This window comes from Grus americana, chromosome 2 (genome assembly GCF_028858705.1).
Source record: "Grus americana isolate bGruAme1 chromosome 2, bGruAme1.mat, whole genome shotgun sequence".
In the NCBI taxonomy this organism is placed as follows: Eukaryota; Metazoa; Chordata; class Aves; order Gruiformes; family Gruidae; genus Grus; species Grus americana.
Window position 1 is genome coordinate 41,573,603 of NC_072853.1, and position 19,793 is coordinate 41,593,395.

Sequence of the window (19,793 nt, forward strand, 5' to 3'; positions counted from 1 at the left end):
TCACTGGTTTTCAAACTGTGATCTGTTGCCTCCTCAGATTCTGTGAACTACTCCTAAGAGGTCCCTAAAGACAATTAGCAAAAGCAAACCTCTTCTCAATATATACACCACTTCTCATACTCGTGTTTATGGGTCCACAAATTGAGAATGTTTGAGTAACACTGATCAACATATACTTGATTCAGCCTCTGCAAAGAGATTAGATTAGACAATCTCTTGAGGCCTACAAGCCTATAATTCTTTTTATTCCTATGTGAAAAATTACATCCCTTCTGTGAATCAATTTTTATACTTATAAAAATGCAGAGAGCTGTATTTTTCTACCTCACGAGATCGTGTCAGTAAACACATTATAAATTGTTCAGATACAATGGCAGTTATATGAACTTAAGTGTTTTATACGAACTAAAGGATTTTATTTACCTCCCCCTTCCATAGAGGTTTTTTTAGCTTTTGAACACCTGGCAGAACTTCACCTCCTGCCTGGGCAGCATCTGTCACACACATTACGGGCAGAAGGAATCTTACTGAAATGGCATTGTATCTACAATTTTTGTTTAAATGCAAGTAAATAAACTCTTTCGCTATGTAATAAAGGATGTGCTTCCCTCCTTGTGCGTACGAAGACGATTTTCAGCCGTGGCATTACGCTCCGCGGCCGCCGCCCCCGTCGCCCCGGGCCCCCGGGGGCCGCGTTTCCACACCCAGCTCCCGCTGCCGTGAGCCGTTGGACACGGGTGACACCTCCGTGCCAGCAACAATAAAAATAAAACAGCAGAAGCTTTAAAGAACGGGATGGAGGGAGTGGGTGGGCGGATGCGTTCCCGTCGTGAGGGCTCCCCCCTCCGAGTTCATCCGGCAGCCCCCGCTCAGCCCAGGCCCCGTAGCCCGGAGGCCCTGAAGGGCCGCAGAGACGTCGCAGCCCGGGTGAGGAAGCAGAGCCCCCGATGCCGACAGGTTCCCTTTCCCCGGCTGCTTGTGCCACCTTCCGCCGCCTCTCCGGCGGTATAAACGGGGCGGGCGCCCCCGGCCGGGCCCGCCAGACCGGCTGCCTGCCTGCGGCCGCGGGCCGGCCCGCTCTCCCCGCCTCCCTGAGGCGCGGCGCGGCCTGGCCTGGCCTGGCCTGCTGTGGCTGTGGCGGCGGCGGCGGCAGCAGAAGCACCTAGGCCGGGCGGCTCCATGGCTTTCATCCGCAAGCGGAGGCTTGAACGGGACCTGTACTCCAAGGAGAGGTAAGCGGCCTGGCCCCGCCGGCCCCGGCCGCCCCCGCTCGGCCTCCGCGGCGGTGGTGGGGGACGCCTCCTGCGGGGCTGAGCCGGCCTTACCCGCTCCCTCGCCGGCGAGAGGGGCCCAGTGTCACGGTGCCCTAGCCTACACTCCCCCTTCTTCCCCCGTCTGCCCCTCCGGCTGGGGCGGGGGCGGCGGGGCCCCCCCGAGGCGGGGAGGCGGAGGGCCCGGCGGAGCGCCGCGGGAGGCAGGGCTGCCTCCAGAGAGGCAGCTGGCCCCGGCATTGTACCGGGATCGTAGGCAAGCTGCTGTGCTGGGCTTCGCCGTCTTTGTTACTGTTTCATTCGGATGAGTAATGATTCCCGAAAGTCAGGGCTGAAAAGTAGATCTGGGGAAATACGAATGCTGCTTGCCCTGTGTAAACTGCATGAAAATAACGTGTGTAGATTTTTGTTTGTTTGTTCTCAGTTGTGTTAGTGGCATAGAGTTAGAGCTCTGCTTCACTATAGATGGAGTTTATTTTTTTCTGAACATTGTAGTTGGCGTATTGTCAGCCCTTAAATTACAGACTCGGTGACAGCTCTTTAAATTGTTAAATTCAATTTCCCCATTCCTGCTTTCTGAGTGTAATCTCTATTTTGTGTTCCTGTGGCTAACTGAACCTGCAAGAAAGGCTTATCACACGTGCTTGAATATATCCTGAATTTACTGTCTTATTTTTAGGTAGCGTACCTCTTCCTCTTATGTGGCTTATCTGTATCTGGCTTGTCACAAAGTTTCAAAACCCTTTGCAATATTAATATTGCCATGTAGGAAATCTCTGTAAGGTGAGAGCTATAGGTCAGTGAGGGTCACCCAGTGGAGGGACATGGGTGTCTTCTCTGGGGGGGAAGCAGGGCTCCCTGTTTGCCCCCCATTGCCGGAACCGGGGAGCCGGCAGGCAGCAGACTGGTCCCATGCGAGCCCTCTGCAAATTCCTGATGTGCGTGATGCTACCGGTTACGCAGCACTGTTTATTGTTGGTGAGAAAACCACATGACAAACAGCTCAGCTCACTTTATATAAATTATGATTCAGAGCTATTCAGCCTGTAAAGCTACTACAGCTTTTGAAGTGTTTTTGAAGTACAGATGTATTCTGGATCACTTTTTGTCTTATTGTATATCTTCTCCTTGTTGGTTTTGGGGGCTGCTGTGGCCTCAGTTGTGTATGAGGGGCTGCAGGGATAATGGACAAACTTTCTGTATAGAAGGAAAAAAGAAGGATTTTTAATTTTGAAGTAAAACATCTTAAGTATAGGAAAAGCTAGAAGAATTACTATATTAGCTCTGTTAGGCATTTAATGTAAATAGTCTCCTTTTTTTCAGAGATGCTGAGAAAAAGGCCAAAACTCATCAGACTTGTCCCAAAGAATCCAAGTGGAATATAAATCTCTTCTAAAAAGCCCTGAAAACCCAACATATCAGTGTCTGTCAGCATTACTGATCTACAGTTATTGAAAGTCTCTAATGAGAAATATTTTTCTTTGCTTATATTTGGAAGAATTTTGGCATCTTATTATTTGAGTTTGTAATTTGAGCACATCATGAAAGATGAGTCTTGTTCTTATTTGCACTGGTAGCTTTTCCTATCTAAATATCTGCAAACTCATTTCTCTGTTTCTTCATCTTGCCTAACAATCGATATTTGTGTAAAATAAAAGTAAATTTGTATACATTTTGTACCCTATATCTTTCCCCCTCCCTCTCTTCCTGTGCTTTTATAAATTAGGTCATTTAAAAAACCTTTAAGTGATTTAAAAGACTTTGAGCTCTGAAATATCAAATGAGAAATATGGAATTCTCTCTCCTCCTTTCCTTATAGTTGTGCCTTAAAACAACAGGAAAAAAAACCCCAAACCCAGCTCTTTATCACTTAATTGAAGGGAAAGCCTCTCAGAGCTTTTCTTTTTGCCTTCTTGCTGAGTAATTGTTAGAGAGAGCCAACTCCTGCTTCTAAGCTTGTCTTGATTTACATAATCTTGGTGTAGATATTTCCTAGTGACATGACTAGGACTTTTTGAAACTTTGTGGCAACTGAATTTCATGTGTGGTTTGGTTTTTTGTTTGTTTGGGTTTGTTGTTATTTGTACATTGCTTTTTACAAAAATGTAAGCTATAAAAGTTCTGGTTAAGAGTCCTGTGAAAGTAGGCAAAAAGTTAATCTTCTTATGCAGTTGCTTTGGTGAGAAGGAAGATCAGATCACTTTTAAGAGATCTGAAAAAATTATTTCCTCTTAATTATTTCCTCTTAATTATTTGGACCGCTTTAGTATCTTGTTACATAAACCTACTTTTCTGACTGTCTGCAGTTTTCTAGCAGAAAACAAGAAAATAATGAAATGTCCTGCGTGAGGACATTGAGAACAAGGAGCGGGTTATACTTTACATTTGGTTAAATAAATCCGTGTCCTTACTGAGCAGGGTTCATTCTGGCAGTAATTTTCCCTTCAAATTCATCTCTATTGTATTTCTTTCATCTGTGTTCATCATTTATCTTTACTTTGCCCAGATGTTCAGAGTAAAGAAAGCCGAGATACTATATCCCTTTTTAATTAGTGGTGTGTGCATGCTTACCCAATTTATTTAATCCCTAAATTACTTAGCATTCATGACTAATAATAATTTTTTACAAAAAACTTTAGTTACAAAACTACAAATTAAATGGTGTGGTGTTTGGCTCAGGTTGTTGCTCTCTTTATAAATTGAGTTCTCTGTTCTGTTAGTGGTATGCGCAAATGTGGGCAAGTCTAACACTTGATACAGAGGCTCTTTATAAAATAGTTCTGCTGGTTTGTCTTGCACCCTGCTCATCTTCCTGTTCAAGGGGTTTGTCTCTTCTGCTGGGAACATCACCCATGCAAGGTGTCCTACTGACAGCATGTAGGTCCTGCAGATGGATCTTTTGTGTGATGGTTGCTTGGATGTTTGTGTTTTTGTTGGGTTTGTTTCATTTTGTCTTTAATCTGTAGCTTTATCTTACTTCCTTGGGATAAAAATATATGTAATCAAGACTTTTATTCAAACATTAGCAAATGAGTCCTGTAGATACTTTCCTGTTGTTGGGAGGAGGTAGAACTTTAGAATTGGTTTGGCTGTTGCTGGATTGGCCTGGTTTGCTGCTTCATCTCTGTCCATGTCCTTCTGTTACCAGGATTGTACTTTTGGTATTGGGTCAAGCGATTGTGCAAGGTGTGTTGTATCAGCCACTTGAAACCCTTGAATCTAAGTAGATTTCCAGCATGTGCTTTCCTGATGAAGTGATGGAATTCAATCACAGATTAAGAATTGAAAGCAGGATCAATAGGGTACCTTCTCCTCTAAATGGTATAAATGGGATGTTGCCAAGACACCAATCCCTGCACATTCATTCCTGTGCCTGATTTGAACAAGTCCAGTGCATCAGTTGGTAGGTGACATTGGTATATAAAATAAATTGTGGGTTTGTTGAGTTTTTTGTTTTGTTGTTGGTTGGTTGTTGGTTTTTTTTTTCCTGTGTTGTTGGATCTCAGATGACATCGTGTCAAACTGAAGTATAGAGGGACATGCACATCAAGCAAAGTAACAGTAAAATTCTCAAGTAGACAGGTCTGAATACAACACACCTTATTTGGAGGATATCTTATAGCATCTTGGCAGGACTTACAAGCCCCAGGTTGTAGTTTGTAAAGCATGATTTGCTTCTTTGTTGCATACTATGAACAATGCTAAGAATGTTTGGGTGACTTTTGGGTTCCCAAACCTTGTGTATAGGGGATGACATCATATGAGGTGAAGTTTTCTAAGTGCTTTCTTGCTACTTAGTGTCTTACCTAGTTTTCCTATGTGTTTTGGGTGTGTTCTTGACTCATATTCCTCAGCCCTTTTCTCAGTGGCAATTATAGGGGAACTTTTTTAAAAAGGCAAAAATAAACAAGACACTTTCAACTTTGTATTTAGAAAAGAGACACCAGAGTTCTTCACTGCTTTGTTCATTTACCAGCCTTACCTATGGCACCCCTACCTCTCTGCTGCTGTAGATGAAGTTCTGTTTTTCTTGGCAAGGTGCTTGCTCTTTTTTTTTCTTTTTTCTTTTCTGAAGCTGATTCTCACTAATACTGATTCCCTTCACAAGAAAGTACCTTCCACATCACTTCCATAAGACTTTGTCAGATTTTCTTAATATAATTTTTCTGGGACAATACAAAGACAAGAATTTGAAATAAGTCTTCAAGCAAAATTATATTAGCATGCTTTAATTTACCTCTCCCCTTAAGTGTAGGTGCTTACCTTTTAAGCTCAAACAGCTCCATCATACACTATTAAAAGATTAACTCTTTATTCTACAAGGTTCTGTATATGTCTAACACTGTGTGGGAATTGAAGATGTTGCAACACAAAAGCTTTTAGACCCTTCATTAAATTTATCGGAGGGTGGTGATGTGACTACATTATACTGATTATCCACAGCCTCCCCCTTGCCCCCCAACATACACCCTCAGACAAACAACGCAACTGTGGCTGAACAATCTTCCTTCTGTTTCAGACTTGAGACAAGTCCTTGTGTTCTTTAAAGTTGTCTTTTTTCCAGCTTTGTGAGTTGTTAGAATTCCCTTACCCAGCGTGTTCTTCTCTCCCCCTCCCCCTGTCCCAAGCTACTTTACTGTTGATTTTGGGTACATTTCAGTTTGCATTAAACCTGAGCTCTAACAGCGTGTAAGTGCCTAAAGCTCAAGGCTTTACCTTGGTGGTGGTGCTACCAATTCATTTCATCCTGGAAAGTGAACCTGCCTATTTCTCAGCATCTCTGACAGCAGAGTTGCTGCACAGGCTTTCTGCCCTCCAAGAGGTAAGGTCTTAGTTTTGGTCACCTTGTTCTTGCCCCTGACTCCTTCACACTGTATTGTCTCTGGTACTTCATGTTGCTTTCCACGGACTGATTCAGGTTACTAAACCTGTCCTGGGGAAACTCCGCAGCATTGAACGGAAGCTTGTGGTCTGATCTGTCTGCCAATGTGATAGCTTCTTCAGTTGCAAGTGGATTGTCTTCCCAACTGTAAGTAGTTTTTGAGGCATTATAAGTTGGTAGGCTAGGTTGGACCAGTAAAGCTACTGAAGCTTTTTTCCCCCACCTTAAGTTCCAATTATCAAATGATCACGTGTATTAAGAAAATATCATCATCTCAGAAGTTTTCTGAAAGCTTGTTTGCTGTTGGTGAGACTTTGAGGACAAAGACCAGATTGTTGAGAAGCTGTAGTATAAGGCAGTGAACATCTTTTGAACTGTCACCCCGTAGAGGGACTTTCATGGGGTTTGAGCTTTCTTTGAAAATCTTGTCTAATTTGTCTTTCTTTGTAATTTTCAAAATTATAGATGTCTTTTTAAAAATAGTCTAATATATCAAGTTCAATATACAAGAGAAAATGGTAAATGATCTTTGAAGACATGACTGTGGCTTACTAACATCGTAAGTCTGTTGCGAGCTATTAAATAGCACAGTGACTACACAATGTGTGAACGTAAACCTGTGAAATGGGTCTTTATTAGGAAACCAGCATAAATGTATCCTGTAATACACTTTAAGGTGTGAGTTTTATTGCTTGATTTCAAAGGATTTTGTGTCAACAGATGTTTGAATTCCTTTCCAAGGGAAGATACAGCATTACCCTTCTCTAAATAGATTTTTAATAAACGCTGATTAAGTTATTTATACTTGGGAAGTTTCAAGTAACAAGTGGGTTATATGTTTTGAAAATGGATTAAGATGAACCACTTGCTTATGCTAAGAAAAAATATCTTAAGCTTGATCCTTTTCTGTTTGCCTGAAACAGAATAGTTTGATTATTTGATATTTGAATATTTGATTATTACTCTATTATAAGAATACAGAATTTGAGAGCAGCAGGCACATGTAGAAGATCCCTTCGCTTTTTTATTAAAACCCACAACTGTTTGTGATAGAAACAACTGGTTTTTTTTAGATACTAGTTCTTGCTGATAATTTAAAAAGACAAAAAAAATATTTTTCATTTTGGACAAGATAGTATTTTTGTGCTTTTTTCAGTTAATGCTTACAGCTTGCTTTTTGGGGGGAAAAATACTATTTTTTATAGGTTTCTTTATTTTTTGTGAGGGATCCTATTGCATTATTGACATTGTCCAGTCCTTCTCACTGGAAGACTGTTTTGCTTGACTAATTGCTGAGGTCGAAGGGGTTTTTTTTGTCTTGGGTTCAGACTTGAAGGCAAGGGAGGGTAGGCTGGGAACAGACTTACTTAGTCTTAGTTGACTTGACACTGGCTTTGTGATCCAGGCTGTTTGTCCAGGACAGTGTGGTAAGTCATAGGCTTAAGCATATTCCCTTACTCGGCACAGGCAATAGTGCAGCTGCTGAGTGGCTGAAGACCAAAATACTGTTTTCAACTATTACAGAGGAGTTTCTTATACAGGGTATCATGCATTCTCTTCCTACTGTTATTTGGGTTGGTTTTTTTTGTTTTGTTTTGGGTTGTTTTTTCCTCCTGTGAGGAGCAGAAGAGATAAATTACTATTTTAGGTCTATGCTAAGTGTGCATACAAATTCCTGTCATACGACTACGTAACAGTTGATAGCATATAAATTTTGTATGTTAGTCATCTTGATATCACAAGTGTCTTTGGAAAACAGTCAGCCTAAAGTCCAGCACCTTAGTTGCATGTTGAAGATCCCCATTGCTTTAATTGTATAGCTGTTGTGATTGATTTCCTATTTTTTCAAGCCTTCACAACACTGTTTGCCTACTCATACAACGTACCAGAGACTAATCTGTTCCTTTGCTGTCTGTAAATACTTGTTAAACCTCCTGGCAAGCCTGAAGTGTCATCCTGTGCAGTGATGGCTCTCAAGAGGGACCCTGTTGATACAGTAACTATCAGTGGCTGTACTTATTTACGTGGAATAAGTCCGTTCTGTGAAGATAAAAAGCTCAGTCTGTACTCTACTAACATCTAATGAAACTTGACTTTTCCTTTTTTGACAACCCTATGGATCATTAACACAGACAAATGAAATTTAAATACTTAAGCTGTAAGGACAGAGATGAGTTGAGAAATTCCAGAAGGTTATTCCAGAGATCATGCTTCATAATCTCCAAAGTTAGTCATTAGCAGTAACTTGAACTGGTTTAGATTTATTTGCCAGTAGTTGAGATGCAAGTCTGAAAACTTTGGTTCACCTTATGGTATCATAACTAGAGCTTGAAAACATATTTGTAGAAATGACAGTAAGAGGGACTATCATCATGAGCGATTGAAAGAGAACAGCAAGAGAAAAGGAGATGTGAAAAAGCTGCAGGGAGCTGGAACACACTGGCAGTATCATGAAAAAGACTTAAAAATAGACTTGGAGCAGTTGGACTCCAGAAAAAAGAATAGGAATATTTTTTCTTAGCTAATGATATCTTTAATCATATGTTCTTTTGTCCTAGTGAAGAAGGAGACAGTGAAATCATGTGGTTTGAGGGATACTCTATGACTATGAAACTTGGAATTTTGAAAGGTGCAGTTTTTGTGACAGAATCTTTGGACAGGCTGTAAGTTCATCCCAGTTGCAATGGGTACTTGAGAAGAGTAGAGATCAGTGATTGTATTTGTGGAGATTTGATGTCTAGCTCTGCCTGCATAAGTGACTTATAGCAGCCTTGAAAATACAGGAAAAAGCTGTTAGAGTAAATGAACTTGCAAGTAGCAGAGTAGCAACAAGCACAGAAATACTTGGAAGAAACTATAGAACCACTTGGAAGACTTTGTGGAGAGTGAGGGAAAACGTAAAATGTGGAAAATACAGTTGGCCTATATGATGTGCAATGTTTGGAGAAAAAAGCTTTAACAGCTGCTGGCAATACAACCCTTTTTCAGGAGAGCAAAGCTGAGATCAGAAAGTGAGTATGAGGTTACGGCACAGGAGGTCGCTGGTCTCCAGCAAACAGCTCTACAGCAATGCGGTCCCTGTAAAACTGGATAGTGAGTAGTCATGTGGAGGAGACACAGAAAGACTAATAGCAAAAGGGTAAACTGGATGCTACTAGTAAATACTGTCTTTAAAAGGAAGAAACCTCCAATTTCCCACAGTATGTAGTTAGTCTGGATGAGTTATCTTGAGTTTTTATGCATATCTTGTGCATTTTGGTTTGGGTTTTTTTTTTCATTAAATCATCTGATTCAACAGGAGTGAGGATGATGCCAGGGAAAGTGTACCTCGAATCCTTCCCAGTAGCCCACAGCTTCTGATTTTGGGAAGGTGAATTGATGCATAAGGTGTTGAGTATAAAGATACAACAGTTTCTAATCCTGAAAAATTTGAAAGAGAACTCTCTTGGGTTATGTGGTTTGGCTTATGTAAGCATGTTGTAGTTGCTGCGAATAACAAAGCCAATGTTTTGGCGTAAAAACATGGCTTATTTTGAATATATGAAGGATTCCTGCATTTACCAAAAACTTAAAAGGAAAGTCTAGTAATTACCAGTGCTGCCAACAGGTGAATTTGGAAAGAGTATAAAAACGTGAGGAGTTTGTCAAAAGAATAGGTGGAGACAAAGGAAATAGTCCAAGAATTAAGAATTTCAGAAATCAGTTCTAGCAAACAGGCATTACCAATTTTCTTGGAAGAAAAATTGTGGGATCATGAACATCATTGTTGTGAAGCTCATTGTTCCCTATGTCAATAGTATCTGTTCCCTGATGAAGGAGAGTAGAAGACGAATTTTTTCAAACAATTCTGGTTATTACCTTTGTTCTTAACTTTTTTTATTTAAATATTTTGGCTTGTGGATAATAAGCTCAATGTGTATGCTTATATGGGCTAGAAAGAAAAACATTTTGATGGTGAATTGCTTTTTATATATCCTAACATAGCTTTATTAAAAAGCTTTCAATCAAAATGTGATAGCACTTGCTACATCTGTGTTTGCAAAATCCCAGAAATTTTGAGTTTGTCCCAGATGATTTGAAATGGATGATGTGTTTAAAAAATGGAATTTAATGGTAACTATGTGGAAGCTGCTATGGTTTCATATTCCTCTTCCTTTTTAGCTTGTAGCCTGTTCCTAGTGAAGCTTTTTTTCATCTAAATGCAGAGCTAGACCTTCTGTTTTAGCTTCCTGAAGATAAGTGATCAAAATAAATATGAAAAGAATGATTCGTCTCCTTCAAAGGCACCAAGACCTCAGAAACTTGGAAATTCAGTTTACACCTGTTGATAGGACATGCTTTCATAGGTGGCAGTAGGCTTGAAGAACAGACTTCTATGAGAAAGAGAAGGCAACTGAAGTTACGTCTTCTGAGAGAGGATACATGGAGGCAAAGCCCCTAAAGCCCCATTGGAAACTAGAGATATTAAAGAACCATACAATAACAGCAACTGGGGTAGAGGCTGAAGAGACTTTTTGAGATTTGTGTTGAATTTTCTTAGAACAGTATACGCCATACAAAACTCCCTATCTTGTATGTCTTCTAACATTTTAACATCACTTGTTTCTTAATGGCATCATAAAATATCTGTTTTCAAGAGAGGAGAGGTAAAGATAATGCCGTTTTGAAAAAGCAGTCAAGCGTCTGGATGAACTGTCTTGGACACACAAGCAGTTTTGAGTACATGGACCCACTGTTACTTGTAGTTACAGTAAGCCTTTATTGTTATGTTCTGTTTAATATAGCAGACACAACACAAATCTTACATGAACAAGATGTCTTTTCCAGTAATGCTGTTTTTCCTGTTGTGAAATATGCTTTCTTAACGAGCAGGCTATTCAGTACGTTCAGTTCATTTTGTGAACTCTCGACATGTTTATTGCTATTTGAATACTGCTTTGGGGACACTTGACATTTATTAGCATTGTCACAGGCATTTCTCATGAACATGAACACAGTACAAAAAGCTCAAAGCATGGATGCAAATAAGTACTAACTACTTCTGCAGATCAGACCAGTGCTGCACACAAACAAGCTGTTGTACTTCCAACTGAAGTGATAGAACATGTTTCTGCTCCTCCCGCTGTGCCAATACCCACTGTTGTTCCCCATAGCTGAAACACAGGTGACCGCATGTTCACCCTGTTAGTAAAGTCGGTTAGTTTTAATCCCTTGCAGCAGGTTTTTCTGAAGTTAGAGAACAAAGTTTCATGTTATCTAATCTAGCCTGTTTGCATTTACCTCATACCAGCACTGGCATTACTATGATCCTGTAATTAAATACGTTAGAAGACTTCAATTTTTTTGTTGTTGGGGTTTGTCGTCTATTGGATGGGTCCATAAACAGGCTTCCTGTGGGGTTGAACTGGCACTGGTACAGAGGAAGTGCAGAACTGTGGTTGGAGAGGAAGGTAATGCTTCCTCAGAGGGTATCCATCAAGTGACTCAGCCATGTTGTAAAAACTGTGGCTGTGTTTTCACGTAACACTTTAGACCAATGTAATTTGGCTTTACTTCAGAAAGACCTTCCATTCCAAGCGATTAGTTCCTGCCCCTCCTCTTGTGTTATTGTGTATTTTAACTGGCATACACTGATCAGGGCTAAACTGATGGTCACTGAGGGGAAAGCCTGGCTATGTTAGGATAGTTCCCACCTGAGACATAGGAACAGAATCAAACACCTAACTTTATATATGTTGGAAGATTATCAGTTGTTCTTCACGTGTACACACATTTTCCATATGGGTTTGTACTTTTTAAAAGTTAATTTAAATTAATTCATTCTTGGTGTGTGGGGCATGGCATAGAAATCAGTGAAGACTTCCTAAACACTTGCTATGTTTTATTAAGAATACTAACTTTTATGGTGGGGTTTTTTTTAATAAATAATTTTTATTCGTTTGTAGATTTTCACTGCTGCTTCTTAACCTGGAGGAATATTACTTTGAACAGCATACAGCTAATCATATTACAAATAAAGGTTGCAGAGATGAAAGGTACAAAATTTTTACATACGTTAATTTACTGGAATTGTTCTCATCTTATGTATCTCTAACGCATTTACAGCTACTTTCCTTTTTTATTGTTCCTTTTAGAAAATTCAGAGGATCTCTAAAAATCTGTTCAAAGTCAATCATTTTCGAACCTGATGACAATATCCAACCCATTATTAAGGTAAGGAGTGCAACCTTAGTAATCTTAGTAATTTAAGATTCTCTTTAAAAGGCTTTAAAGAAGGAGTATGTATTTTTATAACTTGCTGCAGATACCACTGAGAGACTGCATTAGTATAAAAGCCCCAGAAGACAATGAAGCAAATAACCCTTTCACGCGGTATGTGAATTTGAGTTACTGTATATATGTATTTAACTCTTTTTAAAGCTGAAACACCCATCACTTCAAATATCTTATTTACATTTTAGGGATACATCTGGAGGGATTTCTGTTGTATGTAATCAGGTAAGACCTGCATATAACAGATTCTTGATGTATAAATGAGTGATATTACATTCTTTAATGGTGTCTTTCTCAGAGCTGGAGTCTTAGGGTGGGGGGGGTTAACTGGAAACAAAACTAATTAGTGTAAAAAACTTAGCATTAATGTGAAGCTGTTGATGCTGGAAATTTCAAACTGTTAATGACTTCATGAAGTCATTAGTTTGATACAGTGAACTTTTTGCACTGTGCATTTTAGAATGGAGCTTAGGGCAATTTTAGAATTGAATGAAAAAGGAGAATAGACTGAAATTAAACTGGTTATTAAATAATCTTTGTTTTGATCTTGCTATATTGCTTTCTCCTACTTTCTGCAGTGTGTAGTGGTAACAGCAAAGCCATCTTGACCTTGCAGTTCAGCTTTATGAAAACATTGGACTCTGCTGAATGTCCATTAAATAATTTTCAGTGGCTGTCCTGAAATACAGGTTTGGGTTTCAATCATGAGTTGTGATTAACTTGGATATGTTCATACTTAATGTTAATCAAGGGAATATACTTCAAGCTTTGATAAATTGCAGCTGATAGGTGTTCCAAAACTGTAAAAGTTTCCAAAAGAAGTTCATGTTTTCATTTCAGGAAAGAACAGAGATGAGGTGGGAGATATCCTTTTAAACATTCTAGCATCTTTGTAAAATCTGTCTTTAGCGATACCTAAAATTGATAGCCTTGCTCAATTAAGTATGGCTGCAGTCAAAAATGAAGTCAAGGATTTAATATTGTCTGTGCTGGAGAAGTTTGTAGACTGTGTTAAAGTGATCAGTGTATTTAATTTCATCTTGAAACTGCTTCTGTGAAGAGTATTGTGTAGTCAAGGTTTCTTTTGTGGGGAGATTTTTTGTGTTGAGTGTTTTTAAAAAAGGTATTTCTAGTTGTTCCATGCAATTGTTCCACCATACATCACTAGTATATGTTCTGAAGAACAAATGATTATAAAAACATCTCCTAGGAAAGGAGAAATAACTTTTAAAATGGCAAGCGTGGTTAGTCCCCCATTCTGCCCCCCTCCCATGTGTAACTTGCCCATCATCCTTCTGTCTGTGGGGAAACGTTCCAAAATAGTTTGGTGGCATGATACATATCGGTATTTTGTATAAAAGGCATAGGGACTTTTGAATGTGAAGTACTCACTAGTTGTACTTAAGACAAATAACGATCTAATCATAAATATTTTTTCTAAGTAGAATTTCTGCCTTGTAGGAAACTGCATGTAGCAAATAATTGGGACGTCTTAAACATGTTTGCATTTCAGGCTCAAAAAATATTGTTAATGCATAGCTGGACAAGCAGCTTTGCTTTATGTAACAGGCAACTTAGAAACTAATGACTATGAAATACAGCAAATGGAAATAATAATTGGAGATTATTTCAGTATTTTTTCTCAAAATAAAATTGGAGGAAAATCCTCCAAAATGGGAAATGAATACAGTATACTAAAGATTTTGCTCTGCTTCCATAGTTTTTTAGTTTGTATTGTCTACTTTTTCATGTAATTTTGGGGCTGTCAGTGTAGAAAAATGTTTAATTATCCTGCAGAAGAGCGATCTGGGTGTAAAGCAGGTGTCTCTGATTCTTACTCTCCTATGGCCTGATTCAGGTCTGTACAAGCTGATGTCAGATGAAAGGCACTAATTGCCTTTATTTTTTAATGTAGCACTTAGAGGCATGCTGAGCTTGTAAGCTTCTAAGCATAGCACTCACTTTCTTCTGGCTGGTTGGTGCTGCAAGTGGTTGTGTGGTGAAGGTTGGCTCTGTCAGCTGGTGGATGCGGGTGGGCTGCACATGCCAGCCAGAAGGTTTCTGGCTAGAGAATGGTACAGCATCTGTTCTTTTGAAAGTTTAATATTTGCCCTTGGTTTGAGGCTGCTGCCACAATGCCTTGGAGTGTAGAACCACAGACATGGTGCTAGCTGTAGGAACCAAACCGAGGCACCAAAAAAGGCCCTTTGATTGGCCAAGTCTTTTGGACCATGGAGTAGAAGACAGTTGGTAGTGCAATCCAGTGTGCTTTGTGCAGTTCAGAACCAATCCTGAGTCTTATACTCAGGCCTGAGATTTAGCAAGTTTGAGCCTTGTCTACAAACAGAGCTAAACCACGAGTTATTTTTGGCTTGTCTTCTTTCAGAGAGCAGATAGTAAGGTGATATCCACAAACCAATGTGCTAGCAGTCAAGTCTTTCCATAGGAGTTGAGAGAATGTTCTGAAGGCGAGTGATTTCATGCGGGTTTTGGGGAGGGCAGATCCTCTCAGATGTGAGAGTAGCATCAGAGAAACAAAACTGTTCAAAAACATGCTGTTGGATGAGAGAGGAAGTCTCGTGTTCATGGTGGTTGGAACAGGAAGCAAAATGTTTGGGGGTGGAAGAAGGGGTTCATTTGAAAAGGCTTACACAGTAGTTTATGTTGTGAGTTTCCCCTGTGGGGTAATTCCCATCAGGTCAGAATCCTAAGGGCATGAGCTGCAAGAAGAAAAGAGGGGGAGGATCCCTCCAATGAGTGGGATTAGACTGATGGCTGTGCTTATTGGCTTTAGTCTTGCAACTCCTGGAAGGTCATATGGTTGGATTAAAAATCCACTAATAAACGACATAAGTAAGCCTCTGAACTAAATTGGACACTTGCCCCTTTTGTAGTTAGCTGCTATAAAAGGTCATTGTTTTTCTGCAGTTTATCTGGGGTAGCCTAAAGCAGAATATTGCAATCCAGTGTTTTGCTTGCTTAAACAGCTTAGCTTTGTCTTTATCAGTAATTCTGATTTATTATTTTTTAAGGACTGAAACTATAACATCTCTTACTCTTTCAGGTTTTTCTCATTAAAGAAAGAAACATTATTGCACCCTATAAAACAGTAAGAGTAAGTATATATTTTTTCCACTATTAGCAAGCTAATGTTTTGCAAGGATTTACGTTCTCATTTCTGAAAGAGTAAGATAATTATCATTTGACGAATATGACAATAAAGCTTAAAAAAAGTAATTGTGTATATTGCTAAAACAAGTGTCTGAGTTCTTCCATAATGGATTTGTGACATTTCTTGGAGGACATACTGCAGACTTGACACTTGCTATTTCCCTTGATGTGGAGCTCTGTGGGCTCAACAGTCAGAGCTGTCAGCTGGCTGCTGGTATTCAGTGGACACCGTATCCTGGCTAAATGACTTCTCCCCAGTTCTGCTCACACCTGAAATGAAAGATTGCTAATTGATATTTCCCAGCTGAGTGCTTCACAGATCAAAGAAATGGCAGATAAGGCTGCTCACAGCAGCAGTCAGAGCTCAGAGCTTGCTTCTGGTTGCTTTCTGCTGATGGGCTGGGTCTGCTCTGATTCTGAGCCTGAAGGTTTCAAGGCCTAGAAGTAAGGGTTTTTCACCTGGAATGCAAGATGGGTTAAGACACAAACACAAAATGAAAATGCAGAGTCATTAAATGCCATTTTTGCCCATGAATTGAAACTGACGTAATTATATTTCTCAACGTACTTGTTCAAAGTAATAAATATCAAGAATGATGGAGTCCACAAATTTGCATTACTGTAATGAACAGCAAAGAGGCAAGAGATGTTTTCCGTTCTCTCAACAACTCTTTTGGGTTGGTTTTGTGATGAGATCTATCTCTAAACTAGGATTTTTTAAATTTTCTTTGTTTGCCTGCTTTATGCCATTAATTCTTCATGTGTTGAATCAGTTTTCTAGTCCTTCTATTTTCTGTTTTGCCTCCCTGTGCAAGATTTATTAAGTATCATACAAATATCACTTTGCCAACACAGTGAAAAAGAAAAGAATCAAAAGGGCTATTTGTAAGGCTTTTCACTTTATTTTCTCCTAAGTCAAGATTCATTCATACCTAAAACATTCCTGACAGTTAACCATTACAATTTACTTCACAAAAGTGCAGCTATATTTCTGTATATTAAAACAAGAAATCTAGTTTGCCTTCAATCATTTCAGAATTTTTTCCGTTGCTGCTAAATATCTTCTACTTGAATTGTTGTCAGTTCAAGACGCATCACTGAGTGCTGGAATTTGGTAGTACATCTTATCTTTCGTGTCTTGCACTGATTTGATTTTTCAGATCAATTACAAAATACTGAACTATTGTCTTTGCACGTGGCTGGAGAGCCACAGAGAACCGCTCACAAAAACTTCTGGATTGTTGGCTGTAAGCAATCCCTGTAGACCGTCCACTAGGATTTCTGAGAGCTGTGCTTTCCCTGTTGAGGGAAAATGGTGCTCTGGGAGAAATGTTACAAGCCTTTTATCTGAATTGCTGCTGAATTTCTTGTCTCCCTTTACTCCAGCTCCATTTGCTTCCTGAAGCATGCTTTCCTCTTGGATTGCTGTCAGTTCAGCTCAGATCACATGCATTACACTGAAGATTATCTAGATTTCCATGTCCTCTTTCCTTCAGTTTTAAATTAATCCACTGATCAATGTCTTCATGTAGTCTTACTGATCACGTTTGGTTTTTTAAAGTCTAGCCTGAGAAATTACAAAACCCTACAGGAATGTGTTGATACAGTTTAATACGGCATTCAGGGGTCATCAAGGGATCCCACCACCTTTGCTAAATAGGAGCTATGTGTAAGACTTACTATCAGTTTATGCATGCACATATTTTTAACATGTTTAAGTCAAAACCAGAAATATGTGTTATGAAATGACATTTAAAAAAGCTGGGGAACCTTTGTAGAGGAAGAAATGTTACGTATGCTGGGTGATGTGTTAGTGAGGCTTTTATAAATGACTAGTCAAAACAGGCTGTGATTGGGTTTGGGATCTTTTCCTCTAGAAACTATTTATGTAGAAGAGAATGATAACTTTTATAGCTTAGTCTTTAAAGATTTGATGGGCTGGTGTCTTTTGTCTAAAAGATACACAGTAGCTGTTTAAATGTAACATGTCATTTACTAGTTCTACACTTACATGTGGTTACCTGATATTAAAATAGACAGAGTAGGTAGTAGTTCTAAATTTACTGATGTTTACACTATATTAATTTGCTGACTTCAAAGCTATTATGTTGCGTTGTATTAAAAAATGGACTGAATACTGCCACAAAGAACTTACCACAGGGAAGATATATTTGTAAAGAAAAAAAAAATCAGATTTAACGTCTGCCTTTGGAATGTTTCAGGTGTACTGCAACCTTTGAGAGCATACTTTGATCAGATTTTAGAGTATTTTGATTTTAGTTTTAACTTTTTTTTCACTGAGCTTTATTTTAGACTCATTTGTAGTAAATGTACTTTTGGTTTTAGGGTAGAACAGAACACTTATTCCAACTGGATGTGGCTGGGAAACTGGGAGATGTTGTGCAAACTCTGCATCAGGTATGTGGTTATTTGATATCACTACACACTTCATCACAGCATCTTTTTTTTGGTATTTAATGGACAGCTTGCTTTAAATATTTATTCTCAAGGAAAATTCTTGGCAAATCTATTTTTAAAATGTAGCAGTTGAATACAGCATCTAGTTCTGACAGTTGTCATAAGCTACCCGTATTAGCTTTTACTATCCAGGGTGGTAGTATACAGACAAAGTAGTAATATGACAGTAGCAATGAGTAACATGTCCTACTTTAAAAAGAAGGAATCATAGTGCTTTTAGCATTCTTGGTGACAGAGTACTAAAGTCCCTCCAGGTTTCTATTGACTTCAGAGCTGTTGGGGAGATCTCTCTGCTATTTCACTTAAAGCTCATTGTTCTTTAGCTTTACAGGGCTTCTTGTCTAGATAAGATGGGAGATCAAGCAGCCATGGTAAGTATGTGATTATTTCTGATATCACTGTTTAGTAGTAAAATTCTAATTGCATTTGCATCCTTGACCATATTAACCTTTTTTTTTCCTCTTCCACATTAGATAACCGCTATATTGCAATCACGCTTGGCTAGAACTTCATTTGATAAAAACAGGTATCTCTCTAATCACTTTCTACTGGGAAATGATTTTCAACTTGTTAGTTGGTTAGTCTACTGCATCAGTACTTAATAGTTGCTTGTTTGGGGCAGCATAAGCTCTCTAATTCTGAGAGTTATCTTCTTTGTATTCTGAACCATGTGGAATGGAGAACAGGAAATTCTGTGTTGTGAAGATGAAAATTACTTTTTCATCTCCAGACTATTCCCTTTATCTGTGAATTTGTTGCAAATCGATCATCAGCATATGCCAAATAAAGCTTTGTATTGAAAAGTCAGCTGGCTTACTGCTCTGAAACTGGTGCAGAACATAGCAACTTTCCTTTCTGGAGTGCCTGTTAAAGTAGAGGTCTCAACAAAGGACTCTCTTCATCTCTAAAATAGGCTTAGTGAAGTCCCCTTTCTGATGTCCCAAGGTTATAAGCTAACCTAAAACCTTTCTAAAGAATTTAAGGGTAGCTCTACCTAAGAAAGAACTGGAGGTAAACTTACTCCCTTTCTTCACTTGTAGATTTCAAAGCATTTCTGAAACGCTGCATATGGAATGTAAAGCAGAAATGGTGACACCACTGGTGACTAATCCAGGGCATGTGTGTGTTACTGATGCTAACTTGTACTTCCAGCCTCTTAATGGATATCCTGTAAGTGCCTCATAGATGGTCTTGCATATGATGTGAGCACCCTGCCCCTCTAGTGGACAGTTTTCATTTTCTGAATTATTCCTCTTACATGCACATGGAGCACATCTCCAAGAAGTATCTGTTTTCAGTTATAAGCAGAAGCTCCTTAGTTTTTCCTTTGATCTGTGCTGATCTGTTGCATTCAGTGTACTTCTGAGGCTTTATTCTGTGCTAACTTGCTTAAAGTTGATCTCCTGCTGACAAAGCACAAAATTTCCTTTGCTCATTCTCTATTAATATTTCAAAATCACTTTTGGTAACACTTCATTTAAGATAAAGTCTTAATTTTACTCCATGATGCTGTTCCTCCTACCTAGTGATAACTTTATATACATTTAGTTTATACTGGAAGATCTTAGCAAAGTTTTCTATTAAACTGATAATTTCTTTCTCTAGAAGAAAACTGAGTGCGTGTCACAGACAGATTACTGCTTTGGAACTTTGTCACAGAAATAGCAGCGATAGTCTTTGCAGGCAACTAATATGCTAAAAGTACGTCCAGTGAAAAT

General features: G+C 39.1%; 1 protein-coding gene across 4 annotated transcripts in view; it reads left to right on the forward strand.

The window, feature by feature from the left end:
- Positions 1-698: 698 nt before the first annotated feature.
- NSMAF (neutral sphingomyelinase activation associated factor) overlaps positions 699-19,793 on the forward strand; it is a 41,204-nt gene continuing 22,109 nt past the window's right edge. The window contains exons 1-10 of one of the 4 annotated variants that reach the window (XM_054815536.1): positions 699-1,232; positions 12,099-12,188; positions 12,288-12,366; positions 12,458-12,525; positions 12,615-12,651; positions 15,491-15,541; positions 17,944-18,015; positions 18,399-18,446; positions 18,549-18,601; positions 19,116-19,245. In XM_054815536.1, the coding sequence (XP_054671511.1) occupies positions 1,180-1,232; positions 12,099-12,188; positions 12,288-12,366; positions 12,458-12,525; positions 12,615-12,651; positions 15,491-15,541; positions 17,944-18,015; positions 18,399-18,446; positions 18,549-18,601; positions 19,116-19,245 (681 nt within the window). In that variant the 5' untranslated portion in view covers positions 699-1,179. Of the gene's footprint in view, positions 1,233-12,098; positions 12,189-12,287; positions 12,367-12,457; positions 12,526-12,614; positions 12,652-13,092; positions 13,116-15,490; positions 15,542-17,943; positions 18,016-18,398; positions 18,447-18,548; positions 18,602-19,115; positions 19,246-19,793 lie in introns of those variants that run through there. The other 3 variants (XM_054815535.1, XM_054815537.1, XM_054815538.1) reach the window with 3 other exon arrangements.